This window comes from Poromitra crassiceps (genome assembly GCF_964638095.1).
Source record: "Poromitra crassiceps genome assembly, chromosome: 10".
NCBI classification, from domain to species: Eukaryota; Metazoa; Chordata; class Actinopteri; order Beryciformes; family Melamphaidae; genus Poromitra; species Poromitra crassiceps.
In genome coordinates, this window is record NC_139631.1 from 43,817,074 (window position 1) to 43,832,587 (window position 15,514).

General features: G+C 42.9%; 1 protein-coding gene across 1 annotated transcript; it reads right to left on the bottom strand.

The window, feature by feature from the left end:
- Nucleotides 1-1,305: 1,305 nt before the first annotated feature.
- Nucleotides 1,306-14,934, bottom strand: srp19 (signal recognition particle 19). Its single transcript, XM_083645055.1, has 5 exons — nt 14,752-14,934; nt 12,284-12,359; nt 5,972-6,043; nt 1,910-2,018; nt 1,306-1,737 (listed from the first exon to the last, which is right to left on the bottom strand). The coding sequence occupies exons 1-5, from the start codon at nt 14,787-14,789 to the stop codon at nt 1,607-1,609; spliced, it is 426 nt and encodes a 141-aa protein (XP_083501181.1). The 5' UTR covers nt 14,790-14,934; the 3' UTR covers nt 1,306-1,606.
- Between the last annotated feature and the right edge of the window lie 580 nt (nt 14,935-15,514).

The window sequence follows — 15,514 nt, forward strand, 5'->3', positions numbered from 1 at the left end:
GAAAAATGGTCTCACTACAATGAAATGCTACTATGCAGACTAACATCATCATCACACATGAATACAATTGGGCTCATTGAATCCACAAATCTCAGCTTTCCAGTCACTAATTTATGCAATTCCAAGACCGTTTATGGACCCCCCCCCCCCCAGTATTCAGAAATATTCAAACGGAATAGATAGACATTTGGATAGAAAATTTGTTGCGTAAAATCAAACAATACAATATCCTATTGTAAGGGATAGGTGTTTGCCCTTATCTTCCCTTATGCATTGCTAGAAGGTCCTTACTAGCCATTTTCCTCAGAAAATCTTAAGGGACATAACCGTCACGTAAATGTGAATTTGTGTGAAATTATTTGTTGAACATGGCTGAATTTATGGTGATTCAAGAGGTGGAGATACCACAACACATTTTTCAGGACAGGCAAAACCCACTGGACATGATGAATTATATGTGCAGCTTTTGAGCGAGTATAGATTTGACCGTCAGCCCATCCTCAAAATAGCTTCCAAACTTGAACCGGACCTCGAGCACCAAGGAACCATGCGTTCCCAGCCATCCAGTAAGTGTTAATTGCTTTGAGGCTTTATGCAACGCTCCTGAGTGAATCCCTCAGCTTAGGGAAATATATTGGCTAAGGGACAAACTTAGGTTTGAAACTTAAGGTGGTTTATGCAACCGGGCACAAGTTGTTGATTTTATTTGAGGGACACTGCACATTAATGAACATTACTCTAAGTTAGCCAGAAAGCATGGTGTACATATATATATTTATATACTGTTTAAATATACATACATACATATATATATATGGTGTACATACAGTATATATATGCACAGCCTGACGAAGACCCAGTGAGGTTGAAACGCGTTGCGTTTTTCCTGCCCGTGTCTCTTATTGTGTTTGAAGTTGTACATTGTATGTAAACCTGAGGTTACCTGTGTACCAACACTTCTGGATTAAATATTCTCCCTAAAAAGTAACCAGTAAGCTCCTTTTTCCACTTTTGATTCTACTTTGACTTTGAGCTTGCTTGCTGCCACTTTCTCTGCTCGTACATATATATATATATACTATACACATATACTGTACATCTATATAAATGATGCCAGATTGTTTTGTTTTTTTTAGATAGGCTAGTTCACAGTAGAGAGACGACAGTTATCTCTATTAGCGCACTTGATGCTTCTTTGTCAATATTGTCCCGGTTACATTGATGCCAATAAAGGCATTTGAATTGAAAATTCATGATGCAGTCCTCTCGCCTCTACAAAAACAAAACACGTTCACAAAGTTTCTAATCAAGAGTTTTATTTTCCAGGTGATGCTCATGGAAATGTTCAATGTCTTTAGAATGCACATCGACCACCATGTATTTTGAACGTCAACTTGTTATTAAAGTAACATCAGACTGGGTAAAAAGTAAAAACATCACAGTCACTAACAGTCGGCCAAGGAACACAGAACTTCCTCACTTTAACTCACATTTAAAGGAAAAATAGCCAAATTGTGAGTTATGAGACTTTCATTCTCCCAGACGTTCAGTCGAAACAATCGATTTATGATGAAAAAAAGTAAAAAATAAATAACATTTTTGATTTTCATTTCTTCTTCTTCTTGCTCTTCTTGCCGCCCTCGCCCTGCTGCGAGCTGGTGTCTCCTCCGCTGCTCTTCTGGGTGCGAGTCTTCAGCTTGGGGATCATCTCCGCCACGTAGAACATCACGTCTTTACCTGAGGAACACAGAGGAGAGAGAGAGGGAGGTCAGGCCATGAAGATCTCATATCAGAGCGCTCTGCACAGAGCTTCACACATTTTACTCGCAAAACAAAACTAAGAAAATATCATGCATTATTCATGCTTTAGGATAGGAAGGCCTGAGGGCGCCCCCTGCTGGTGACTTACGGCAGGTGAACCTGTCGTGGCAGAGGTTGCCGTCTTCCAGCTTGAGCTGAACTCTGACCCGACCTCTGAACTGGACGTCCCGGTTCCACTCCCTGGGGTGCATCTTGTTCTGGAACACACACACACACACACACACACACACACACACACACACACACACACACACACACACACACACACACACACACACACACACACACACACACACACACACACACACACACACAGTATAATATCATGAGCGTATGATGCTTTATCTAATGAACAGATTGATGTTTGAGTCGGTCAGTTGGTCCACAAAGAGTTCATCACGCTTTACTTTACCGGCCACAGTTTTTGCCCTAGGAGGCTGAAATTTGACATGGAGGTCAAGTGTGTGTGTGTGTGTGTGTGTGTGTTTATGTTCATGAAAGAAGGACAGAAAAGCCAGCACTCAAAATAAATCCTTTTGGGGTTTTTTAATACCTTCAAAGCAGCAGTTCAATCAATGGACGTTTCGGCACAAGCCTTCCTCAGCATTGTCAATGTTTATGTTCATGCCAATTGGCTAAAAGGGGGCAAATTTCTAAATGCAGGGTGGCAGAGTAGGGTGTTGCTGCCATCCTGCTTTTTGGAAATGTGCATGTGGTCACAGCTAGAAATCCTGCTTGTTTTGAGCCGTGACGTCTGATGATGTCTGCTGCTTTCCTGTGGCTTTGATTTCCCAGATAAACAAAGGAAGGATGCTGTTGAAGTGGTCTGTGCATAGATATATACCGTAAATTCCGGACTATAAGCCGCGGCTTTTTTCCCGTTTTTTGGCCCCTGCGGCTTATATAACGGTGCGTCTTATCTATGGATTTTTTCAGAAAAAAAAAAAAAAAAAAAAAAAATCTCTCTTTTTTAGCACTCTTTCTAACTATAAATCCACTTCTGTTTTAATTTCCTCTCTTGCCCTCTTTTCACCACACCGCGGACACTGTGTGCACTGTAAAAATAAACAACGGTGGTGTTGTGTTATGTTGTTTTGTTGAAATGTTACGGTAATACGGTAAATGGGAGCTTCCTCAAACAGCCATCCCGACAATCCCCTCTGTGCGTGACCACTTACATATGGTAATTACGGTAAGCAAACGGCCACTCGTCCATCAACTCCCTCCCCCGACTACCAGGAGAAAATCACAAACTTCGGCGAATTCACACAAAGGAAGATCAAGGAATATTCCATCGAACCGGAGCAGATCATAAATATGGATGAAGTGCCTTTGACGTTCGACCTGCCACTCACTCGGACTGTTAACAAGAAGCGCCCTGGAGGATTCTTTCACCAAAAAAAAGCTTTGCTCGTTCTCGACAGCATGAGAACGAGCAGTAGATGATCATGAGGTGGTTTTTCAGACGTGTCGATATAGCAGTTTATCGCAAAAGTGTAATGGAAACACATTTTTCGCATTTGCACGTCATGTGACCCATATTATCCCTTGGAAAAGGAGCGGAAAATAAGTTTGGTAAGTAAGGTTCGATAGCCGTGTCAAAACCTCCGCAGCAAGTGGAAAACTTTGAAGCAACGCTACCTAGCAGAAAGACGAGTGTTGTGCAAAAGCGTAGCCGGGCAAATTAGATAATGTTTAATGGCAGAAATCGGTCCATGGTGACAGCAGGCTGCCTGTGTGCGCGCATTTGGCACAGCGGCGAGATGAGAGGATGAAAAGCACACACTGGTGCGGTGGTGCTGTCTGAAGTGAATACAGTGACTGTGAGTAGGCTAATACATTGCACACGTTTCAGGTGCAATTATAGAACCAAATCAGCCTTTTCCCCCCTCCATCTCTAAATCGGACCAGTTGTAGGCTATTAGGCTACCTTTTTTCCTCTGCCTGTCGCGCTGACTGCATTCACGCAGCCAGCAACATTTTGCGACTCATTTTCTTTTGAATTGATAATCAGGCTCGTTTATATGCATTGTAACTTCATGTTGGGATTTGCATTGACCATTGGTTGGATTTGAGCATGCAGGGGACGGGATATGGGGCAGATCCCCGTGCGTAATCACTGTGGCAGCTGCTGCAACGGGGAATCACTCAAACGCAACTTCAATGGAAACGCCTACAAGTCGCAATTGTACATTGTCGAAGTTGTAGAAATATCGCAATTCTTTTGCGAAAAACTGTAATGGAAACACAGCTATAGATGAAGAGGAGTTCGTTGGTTTTGAGTGACAATGAAGGAGAGAGGAGAGTGGTTGACGAAGCCACCCTGAACCTGTTCGTTTCCGACACTGAAGATGAGGACTTTGGTGGTTTCAGTACGCAGGAAGAAGAGGAAGACGAGCATTAGTGACTTGACTTCTCTGGTTACAGGTTTGCTGCACATATAGCCTATTGTTGTGTGATTTTGTCTGGGGATTAGTGACCTGACTTTTGTTTTGTTTTGTTGAAATGTTAATAAATGGGAGCTTCCCCAAACAGCCATCGCTTTCCCGACATTCCTCTCTGTGCACGAACCCTTTCATATGGTAATTAAACATCAAAACACCCGCGGCTTATAGACCGGTGCGGCTTATAGAAGAAAAAAATAGTCAATTTTGGTCCCGCGGCTTATACACCGGTGCGTCTTATAGTCCGGAATTTACGGTAAACCTAGATACCAGCTTGGCCTGTGGATCAAACGTTATAGATATAGAAACCTAGATACCAGCTTGGCCTGTGGATCAAACGTTATAGATATAGAAACCTAGATACCGGCTTGGCCTGTGGATCAAACGTTATAGATATAGAAACCTAGATACCGGCTTGGACGTCAACGTCGCCTCTATATATAGATATATATATATAGATATATACATGTATAGATATACCTGTGGGTGTGATGGTAGTATCTACATGTATATATCTATCCGTCTGTGGGTGTGATGGTAGTATCTACGTGAAGATAAAGTGAAAGATTCTACTCCTAGGTATCATAAGGTATAATACTTTGCTTGAAAGAGCATTGGAAATACTCTTACTCATAATGCTGTGTCAGCTGTCTGTGGGTGTGATGGTAGTATCTACGTGTATATATATGTCTGTGGGTGTGATGGTAGTATCTACGTGTATATATATGTCTGTGGGTGTGATGGTAGTATCTACGTGTATATATATGTCTGTGGGTGTGATGGTAGTATCTACGTGTATATATCTATCTGTCTGTGGGTGTGATGGTAGTATCTACGTGTATATATATATCTGTCTGTGGGTGTGATGGTAGTATCTACGTGTATTAGGGATGTTCATTTTGAAAATTTTCCAAAATCGATAATCGGTGAGAATTAACGATCAATTATCGATTATCGATTTTATTAATACTTAGAAAATTTTCAATATTTTCAATTTTTTTTTTTTTTTTTAACAAAATGAATGCCTATGGCAGAAAATACGAAAGACAACGTGTTCTCCTCAATGAACTCTTTATTTCAATGTGTCTCCTCTCCAACACTGCTGTCCCCGGCGCATGCCGGTGTGAATTTCTCATGTTTAAAACAGTTTTGTTGGCACAAAGGCCCGTGCCCAGCCAGAAAACTAGAGACTATATGAAGCTCCACCTCACGTTAGTCGGCTGTGCAATGGAGTGGGCGAGGAGGAACGAATTCCACCCAAACCTAGTCCAAAAAAAAAAAAAAAAAAAAAAAAAAAAAATTTTTTTTTTTTTTTTTTAATAATTAAAAAATCGATCCAAATGCCACAGGATCGATTCCAATCCTTAACGATCGATTATCGATTTTCGATAATTGATGAACATCCCTAACGTGTATATATCTATCTGTCTGTGGGTGTGATGGTAGTATCTACGTGTATATATCTATCTGTCTGTGGGTGTGATGGTAGTATCTACGTGTATATATATGTCTGTGGGTGTGATGGTAGTATCTACGTGTATATATCTATCTGTCTGTGGGTGTGATGGTAGTATCTACGTGTATATATATGTCTGTGGGTGTGATGGTAGTATCTACGTGTATATATCTATCTGTCTGTGGGTGTGATGGTAGTATCTACGTGTATATATCTGTCTGTGGGTGTGATGGTAGCGGCGGCGGCGTACTTCTACATAGACGTTGGCTCCGGCCGCGGTCAGGACGTCTCTGATCTCAGCGCAGGACGGATTCTCCACCGCCTGCAGAGACACAACATCAACAACACAACACATCAACAACAACAACAACAACAACAACAACACCACCAGGCCCATACCACAAATGTAGCATAAGCAGATCAGGGATCTGTCCCTTGATCTGGTTTGGTTTGACCAGATCATTGCAATCTAGCTAACCCGTACCACAACGATCGTTATTAACTCGGTAAGTGGATCAGGATTTTTCTAATCTACCGGAGACCTACCTGCACATGAAAATGCTCGTGCACACGAAAGAGGCGTGTTTTTTTTAACTACTAGCAAATCACAATGCAATATGGACAGCTCCAGCTTTTACAGCACCAGTAGCGATGCAACGATTTTTCTTTTTGCGATTATAGTCTGAGAAAAAACCCACAATTATCATTATTCACGATTATTATTATGGACGTATACAAATCACATGAGCATTCTTTGAACAGAAGTTTTATTGTATTTTCCCCGCATTGTTTAACAGTAGCTGTCTTTTGAAAGGCAAATAATGCACTAACCAAAATATTTGTCCAAAATAATGAATAAAATAAACCAAGTCTGACTGTAACATTCATGACAGTATTTATCTTTGGAACAAAACATAGTCAGGCTGCAGCCTGCACGATCTATCTGCAAGGCTCTTTTGATGAACTAAATGATCTTGCTTTTTTGCCCAGTTTGTGTCTTCTTTTTCTACATTTATTTTGGATCACCTGCTCCAACAGTGGCTTGGACAGTCACAGGTGCAGCAGCAGCACCACCAGTCTTTTGCTAAAAGTGAATTAGAAAAATGAAAATAAATAATCCATGCTTAGATTAACTTTGATTGAAATTGCAGTAATACTTTAGTTGATTTTTACTATTTAAATGTTTTACTATTTAAATAATTTATTTCATATTTTTATTATTAACACATTGACTGCCAGCCGTTTTTTTTTTGCTGTAGGTAGCTTTTGCCAAGCCGTTTTTTGAGGATTCTGGCTCATTTTACAAGAGCCGAGGATTCTTTTCTGCTTGGAGTTTGTCAACACAAAGTTCACAAAAGTACTAATAGAATGTGTGCTTTCTCTGTCTAAAAGAGTTAGTTTGTAGAGTTAGTACGGTAGTTATGTAGATATTAGCCGTTGAGTACAGCATGGTTTTAGCGTCTGAGAGTGAAAGCTGAGATAATCGCAGTTTTGTGAAATTCAATCAAACAGGCAGAACAGTCACTTTAACCATTTATTTTTGGCATCAGTGAGAGATCAGACATCCAAACAATATAGTTCCGAACGCCCTCTCCTTCAACTCCTCCCTCCGTGGGCGTGTCTAGTGGCTTTCAGCCTGCGTTTGTCACAAGCGAGTGCTCTGCTGCTGCTGCTGCGAGTTTGAGCAGCCTCCCTCCCTGGCAGCGAGTTTGAGCAGCCTCCCTCCCTGGCAGCGAGTGTGGATAGGTCTCACTCGTCTCTTGGGTTTGAGAGCCCCGATGAAGCCCCGTGCGACTCTAGGCTTTATGCTGCCCACCCAGTCCATTTCTGGAACCCCCCACCGCAGCAGCGCGAAAGCGTCCCCGCCTACAGTATGAGAATGAGGCTCGTTCGTTTCTGACTGTAAAATCGCCAAGCCATTTCCTTGAGAATGGAGGAAGCAGCCGCGGGAGGCGGCTGCTTTTGGTTGACTTTCTCTCTGTCGGGAGAGGACCGTCGCCACCTAGCTGGTCGGTAAAATAGATTATACACATTCAATACTTCCAATATCTCCATAGGAGACGCGGGGGGCATTGATCCACGTAGCACCGTCAAAAAAAAAAAACTATTTTTTTCAGCCAGTCAGGTGTTGTAGGAGGTTGGAGGTGTTGGAGCTCTTATCTGCGACTGGTTTTCAGCAGGTTTTGCAGATTGGGGAGCCGTCATCTTTAACAACACCACGGTCGTCCTTTTTGTATACGAAATGCTGCCATACCGATGACTTTAGACGTGTTTTGAGGGGGAAGAGATCATCTGTTTGAGTTGCTTCTGGTCTTTCTGGCTCTGCCATTACGTTAGCTGTAATGCTAGCATGCACGCCAAGGCAAGGGACAGATAATTAACGTTTACCGTTCAGTAAACAAATTAAGATGAGACCACGGAGACCACTGTTTGTGTCAGGCGACTCCGTCACAGCGCGCACGTCTCGGACACAACATTTATGTTGGGCTGACGTCCATAGCTAGGCTAGTGGGAGCAGACTGGGAGACTTAGCTGTGTTTGGTCAGTGCACCCGCTAAATACCGTAAATTCCGGACTATAAGACGCACCGGTCTATAAGCCGCGGGACCAAAATTGACTATTTTTTTCTTCTATAAGCCGCACCGGTCTATAAGCCGCGGGTGTTTTGATGTTTAATTACCATATGAAAGGGTTCGTGCACAGAGAGGAATGTCGGGAAAGAGATGGCTGTTTGGGGAAGCTCCCATTTATTAACATTTCAACAAAACAAAACAAAAGTCAGGTCACTAATCCCCAGACAAAATCACACAACAATAGGCTATATGTGCAGCAAACCTGTAACCAGAGAAGTCAAGTCACTAATCCTCGTCTTCCTCTTCTTCCTGCGTACTGAAACCACCAAAGTCCTCATCTTCAGTGTCGGAAACGAACAGGTTCAGGGTGGCTTCGTCAACCACTCTCCTCTCTCCTTCATTGTCACTCAAAACCAACGAACTCCTCTTCGTCACTGTCGGCATCGAACAGCCTCTGAAGCCTCTGACGGCCCTCAGCGCCAGCTGTGGCGGCGTCATCCTCTTCATCCCGCAGCAGTCCAGCGTTTTGGAACCCGTTGGTGATTGTGGATGTTTTCACACTCCTATAATATTCCAGAGACAGTTCCTCCTGCTGCACCGTCCAACGCCTCACCATTGACTCATCGATGCCCAGGTTACGCGCGGCTGCTCTGTTTCCCTCTTTTAATGCGAGATTGACTGCTTTCAACTTGAAAGCTGCGTCGTGTGAATTTCTGCGTACCTTCCCCATGGTAAGTGAGAGTGTTGCTTCTACTGCTCGTCTTGTTGTGAATATTCCTTGATCTTCCTTTGTGTGAATTCGCCGAAGTTTGTGATTTTCTCCTGGTAGTCGGGGGAGGGAGTTGATGGCCGAGTGGCCGTTTGCTTACCGTAATTACCATATGTAAGTGGTCACGCACAGAGGGGATTGTCGGGAAAGAGATGGCTGTTTGAGGAAGCTCCCATTTACCGTATTACCGTAACATTTCAACAAAACAACATAACACAACACCACCGTTGTTTATTTTTACAGTGCACACAGTGTCCGCGGTGTGGTGAAAAGAGGGCAAGAGAGGAAATTAAAACAGAAGTGGATTTATAGTTAGAAAGAGTGCTAAAAAAGAGAGATTTTATTTGTATTTTTTTTTTTTTTTCTGAAAAAATCCATAGATAAGACGCACCGTTATATAAGCCGCAGGGGCCAAAAAACGGGAAAAAAGCCGCGGCTTATAGTCCGGAATTTACGGTAGTCTGTGCGGAAACGAAGTGAGAGAGACAGGTTCCTCTCATTCAAGCGCTGTCTGCGCCACACGGGAGTTTAAACAACAAACAACAAAACACTCGGTGTAGCGGAGCCTCTGCGGTTAGATAACCGTGACGTTTTAAATCGCGGTTAATAGTCAAACCGGTTAACCCCTGCATCCCTACGCCAGACACACCTATTTCCTCATTCATTTAAAGCCAAATCAAAGTGTATTAATTAGCAAAGCTTTACTGTATGTCAGAATCAAAATCTGTGTTGGATATTATTAGGGATGCACCGATCGATCGGCACGTGACCGGAAATGGCCGATTTTCACGTGATCGGCCTCGATCGGTGATCTGTTCCGGTCACTCTAAATAGCCGATTCTGTGAGCCGATTTTCACATGACGTGCGCGCACCCCAAAGCACCGAGACAGGCACCCAGCCACCACACCACACATGCCAGCATACCTTCCTCGTTGTGGATTTTTTTCACCGTCAGTGAAGTAGACAAAGCTCGCAGTTTGTCACACATGCAAGTCGAAAATAAGCCGTGGAGACAGAGATGCGGCCGAGTCCCGCTCGGCTGGAGTCCAGTCAGAGCGGCTCGCTTCACCTCACTGGCCCCTCTCTCTCTGCTCTCTCTCCCCGGGAAGCGGTGCTCCAGCAACCCGCCACCGCGCACAGCCGGCTTGGCGAGGTGAACGCGAGCATTGTGTCCAGTATGATAACCATTCCCCGACCTGCTTTTCCATTCCACATCAGCGCTGCTGCCTCAGCCTGTCAAGTCATGTTGTAACGTGACGTGGATACAGGAGAGACTATTTGTTTCGTAATGCAAATAGAACGACATGAGAACGACGGACATAATAATAAAAATGCATCGGACTCACAAGTGTGCAACGTTTTCTGTGCGTGACGATATTTTTTCGGATGGCAGATAAAAATACGCATACCAAACTTCGGACTGTGTGTAAACTCCGCCTGATATTCAGACTGAAGATCGTTACTGTAACAAACTCATTTCCCCTCTACTCAAGAGGACTGGTCTGGAGCCAGTCTATAAACTCCTTGTCCATGGATCATTTTGATGTTCTGTTGCACCTGTTTTCTTTTGGAAAAGTAAATGCATGATAGCTGTGGGATATAGGCTATTGGATTTAATTTAATTTTTGTATTCATTGTATTTGCACAAAAAAGCTCTGTCCAGTAGCCTAACCTGGAACATTTTTATTTTGAGTGTTTGAGTGAGAAGGTCCTACTTCATGCAAATGATAAGAATTGTTTATTTGTTTATTTGGATCCCCATTAGATGTAAGAATTGTTCTATGAATCTTAATTTTTAAACAAAGTTACAAAAACGTTTGTGTAAGCTGTCAATTGTTGTTTTTAGAAAAAAAAATCGGAATCGGCAAAAATCGGTATCGGCAAGTCAGACTATTCAAAAATCGGAAATCGGAATCGGCCAAGAAAATGGCAATCGGTGCATCCCTAGATATTATTAGTCTGTTCCCCAATGACTGTCTAAAGTTACCACTTTTATTCACATCAATCATTTCTTTGAAGAGCGGTTTCTGCCTCCACGTATGATCCTACAGCAGCTCAATTCAACCTCTCAATAAACTCAATAAAACCTGCATGTCTTTTTTGCGAGTGGAAGTAATGTGTAATCTATCTCAGTCTAAATTTCCAAAATCCGTAGGCGTATTTAGACCATTTAGGCTCAATGAATAATAATGATCTGTTTGGTCGCACTGATGGAATAATTCCTATAATAGGCTATCAGGAAAACAATTATGATAATAACATTTAAAAAGGCTGCTGAACTGAATCGACACGGTGTGGGCATAGATATCTTTGATAAAATAGCCTATTTAGTGGTCATATATTGGCAGCAGAGTCTTATATCTCCATATTTCATACAAGGACTATGCTGGAAATAATATGAAGTTCAATCACATCATTCAGGCCAAAAGCAACACAGTTGCAGCTGCAAAATGCAGGAGTAGCCTAGATGTGAATAATCTGTGTGCATCCATGTGCTTTGGAGACGTTTATGTAAGTACCTTTTTACGCCAGTTTAGTGATATTTCTCCACTCACCATTCAGCTGGAATCGATCGGCGGGGTCAAACATATCTAGCCTACTTGGGAGCACAAAAATGAATATATAAAAACATATTCCAAAGTGGTAAGTAGGGCTTAATTTAATTATGTAGCCTGCAACAAGTGCAAAGCTTCAGTCCTCGATTAATTCAACAGGAGCCATATGTTTTGTTTTGTCTTTTTCATTTGAATGCAATGTATTTTTCATATGGGGACCATATGAATGGCAACTCGCTGTTTCCAGAGAGCTGATTGGTAAGCAGGTGGGTCTTTCATGGGTTTTGATCTTATCCTCTGAACTTAACCTGCTACAAAGCAGGTTAGCCGTAGAGCATAAGTTGCTATGGTGATCTATCTCGGTAAGAAGTTAACTAGCGTCGTGGTATGGCAAACCTAGGGTTAAACCTGAAGTTACCTCGCTAAGCCACTAATCTTGCTTCGTGGTATAGGCCCCTGCTCTGCTTCACTCAGGTCAACAACATATAGCTGCATCCGATCTTGGTGAGCAGATTATATTCTGATTTTCATGGCAGTCAAGAGCCGAATAAGCCCCATATTAAAACTAAGAGGAATATTTATTTAAGGGGGAAGTTGACCAACGAGAATCTACTGAGAGCGTATTCCTTTGAACATCATCAGAAAACACAGCGTGACGTGTCACCTTTTCTGACGGGATCCTGCGTCCCTCAGCCAGGGTCTTCTTACTGTTGATGTAGACCGGATACAGGCAGACAAACCTATAACACACACACACACACACACACACACACACACACACGTAAAATGTTTAATGTTATCTGGAACTGAATTTCAGACGAGTTGAGATTGGTCGGCTCGCTCTATGTGCTTCCGACCCGGAAATCTGAGTCAAGATAGATTCCCAGGAATTTCACTCGGTCTTGAAGGAGGAAAACCGGTTAGACTTTTCGGGAATCTATGGGCCCTGACAGGGAAGATGTCTGTGTGAATCTATGGGCCCTGACAGAGAAGATGTCTGTGTGAGTCTATGGGCCCTGACAGAGAAGATGTCTGTGTGAAGCTGTGTGAATCTATGGGCCCTGACAGAGAAGATGTCTGTGTGAATCTATGGGCCCTGACAGAGAAGATGTCTGTGTGAATCTATGGGCCCTGACAGAGAAGATGACTGTGTGAATCTATGGGCCCTGACAGAGAAGATGTCTGTGTGAAGCTGTGTGAATCTATGGGCCCTGACAGGGAAGATGTCTGTGTGAAGCTGTGTGAAGCTATGGGCCCTGACAGGGAAGATGTCTGTGTGAATCTGTGTGAATCTATGGGCCCTGACAGGGAAGATGACTGTGTGAATCTATGGGCCCTGACAGGGAAGATAACTGTGTGAATCTATGGGCCCTGACAGGGAAGATGACTGTGTGAATCTGTGTGAATCTATGGGCCCTGACAGGGAAGATAACTGTGTGAATCTATGGGCCCTGACAGGGAAGATGACTGTGTGAATCTATGGGCCCTGACAGGGAAGATGACTGTGTGAATCTATGGGCCCTGACAGGGAAGATGACTGTGTGAATCTATGGGCCCTGACAGGGAAGATGTCTGTGTGAATCTATGGGCCCTGACAGGGAAGATGACTGTGTGAATCTATGGGTCCTGACAGGGAAGATGACTGTGTGAATCTATGGGCCCTGACAGGGAAGATGACTGTGTGAATCTATGGGCCCTGACAGGGAAGATGACTGTGTGAAATAATCTATGGGTCCTGACAGGGAAGATGACTGTGTGACGCTGCATGTGTGCTTTACATGTCGTTTCAGCAGAAACAGACCTGGTCTGGGCTGCTGAAACCTGTTCAGCTCTGAAAAGTCTGAGTCTGTATATTGTAATTGTAATAATATCACAATTGCAATAGCGTGGGGAAATCCTCACGTTTTTTCCACACGGCTACGCACACACACACACACACACACACACACACACACACACACACACACACACACACACACGTTACCGGAAGCAACGTGACTGACTCTATCTATACAATGTACAGACAGAATTGTCAATATGTCCGATTTTTCAGCAAACGAGAAACATTTTTAACCAAGACTGAGATGTCGCATAAATTGGCTCTTGGTTTGAATACTGAATTTATGTGTATCACCATTATTATTATTATAATTAATAAAAGAAAACAATGGTTGTTTACTTATTTATTTATTTGTTTGTTTATTTTTGTGCAGCCTGAGTCCTGACCCACAGTTTAAGACGTTCCCAAATGTTTTCATAAAGAATGCTTCAGAGTTCAGATGCATTCACTCACAATTGGACATGGAAAAATTAATGAAACTATAAATGTATGTTGCTGACCTCCCTGAACCCCACGGGGAAATGCTGACCCGGAAATAGTCTATGAAACAGTGAGGAGGAGGGAGAGGGGGGATGTTTACTGTAAAATCAGATAACTTGATTCACAAATTAACCTCATTTACACCGCAGCGAATCCCATCTCACAGCCGTGTATCGTTGGGTTGAAGTAAACTAGATTGCCACCGTCCACCGATTGAACTGAAGTTATTATGTTTCTGGTCTTTTGGTCAAACGTATGGGTCAAACAGAGGTACACGTCATGCTAGGCTACACGGCTACTGAGCTAGCTACATGCCGTTCTCTTGTATGGAGAGACAGCTCGGCCAAACTCCATGAAAACAATCTGCCGATTTCCTTAGTGGTCAAAATGCTAACTCGTAAAACGTGACTTGAAACCTTTTCAGAATAATTTGGCTCCACTGATACATTCGGCATACACATAATCCACTAAATAAAATCATACTTGTATAACAGTTTAAACATTGTTCGCCTGATATTCGTCCAAACCAAACCTGTTCCATCAGTAACATTGCGCCGTGTTAAAGGGGTAGCTAAAGTTTAAGTGGACGTGTTATTGAATGAAGTGCTGCTTGGGGGTTTATGTGCCGAATTCAACAGCTCTTCCCAGACAATAAGAAAGGCTCTTCAGTAACCTTCACACGTTGTGGGGTACGTCACATTTGCCAATCAACAAGGCTCCATATCATATTTTCCACATTCGTTAATGGAATTCGGCTCTCTCACATGACGAGCTAACGGCTAATAGCAAGTTAGCTTCGGTTGCCTACTTACCTCTCTTTATCAGCGGGGTTTGTACTTAGATGAGCCATTATTTGGCAGCTGTGTTGTTGCTGTGACTGTACAGAAGTGGATCCCAGCTGGATGGAGCAGCTACTGCCTGATTTGTGCCATAAAACTCGCAGCCATATGGCTTCACATGCAGATCAACTGTGACTGTTGACAACCGGCCGGTGTGCTCGGTTTAATGCACTGCACAGTCACAGCGTCCCAGTCAGGGACAGAGAGAGGAGCACCGCCCAGTCAGTGTGATCCTACCTATATCTCAAACGAACCCATTGACGCCTGGGGTGTGTTCAATCTGCAAAACGCTGTGCGCCGTTTGATAGGGTTTGAGTTAATAATTATGCAAGAGTTTTTGATGCTATTCCATCAGGCATTATAACTTTGATGTAATCTACAACCAGAGGTATTGTCCATCTTTCTGGCTTACCAGACTTATACATAGGAAATTCAGATCCCTTTTTGAGTAAAAAAAAAAAATTGATAACAAATGTATAAGAGAACTAATCCAGAGGGAGACTTTCAGTAGACCTGCCTGTGTATTTGTTTGGAACAACTCGTATCTCTACATAGATTGGGGGGGAAAAAGTTGTTATTACCCAGAAAAGTATTTGTCTCTAATAAAGTGAGAGAAGTATTTCTGAAAATATTGCACAGGCGTTATCCTGTCAATTCAGTTATTGTCAAATACAAACTAAACATTGACCCTCTTTGTTCCTTCTGTCACCTTGTTGATGAAACAGCAACTGATCTT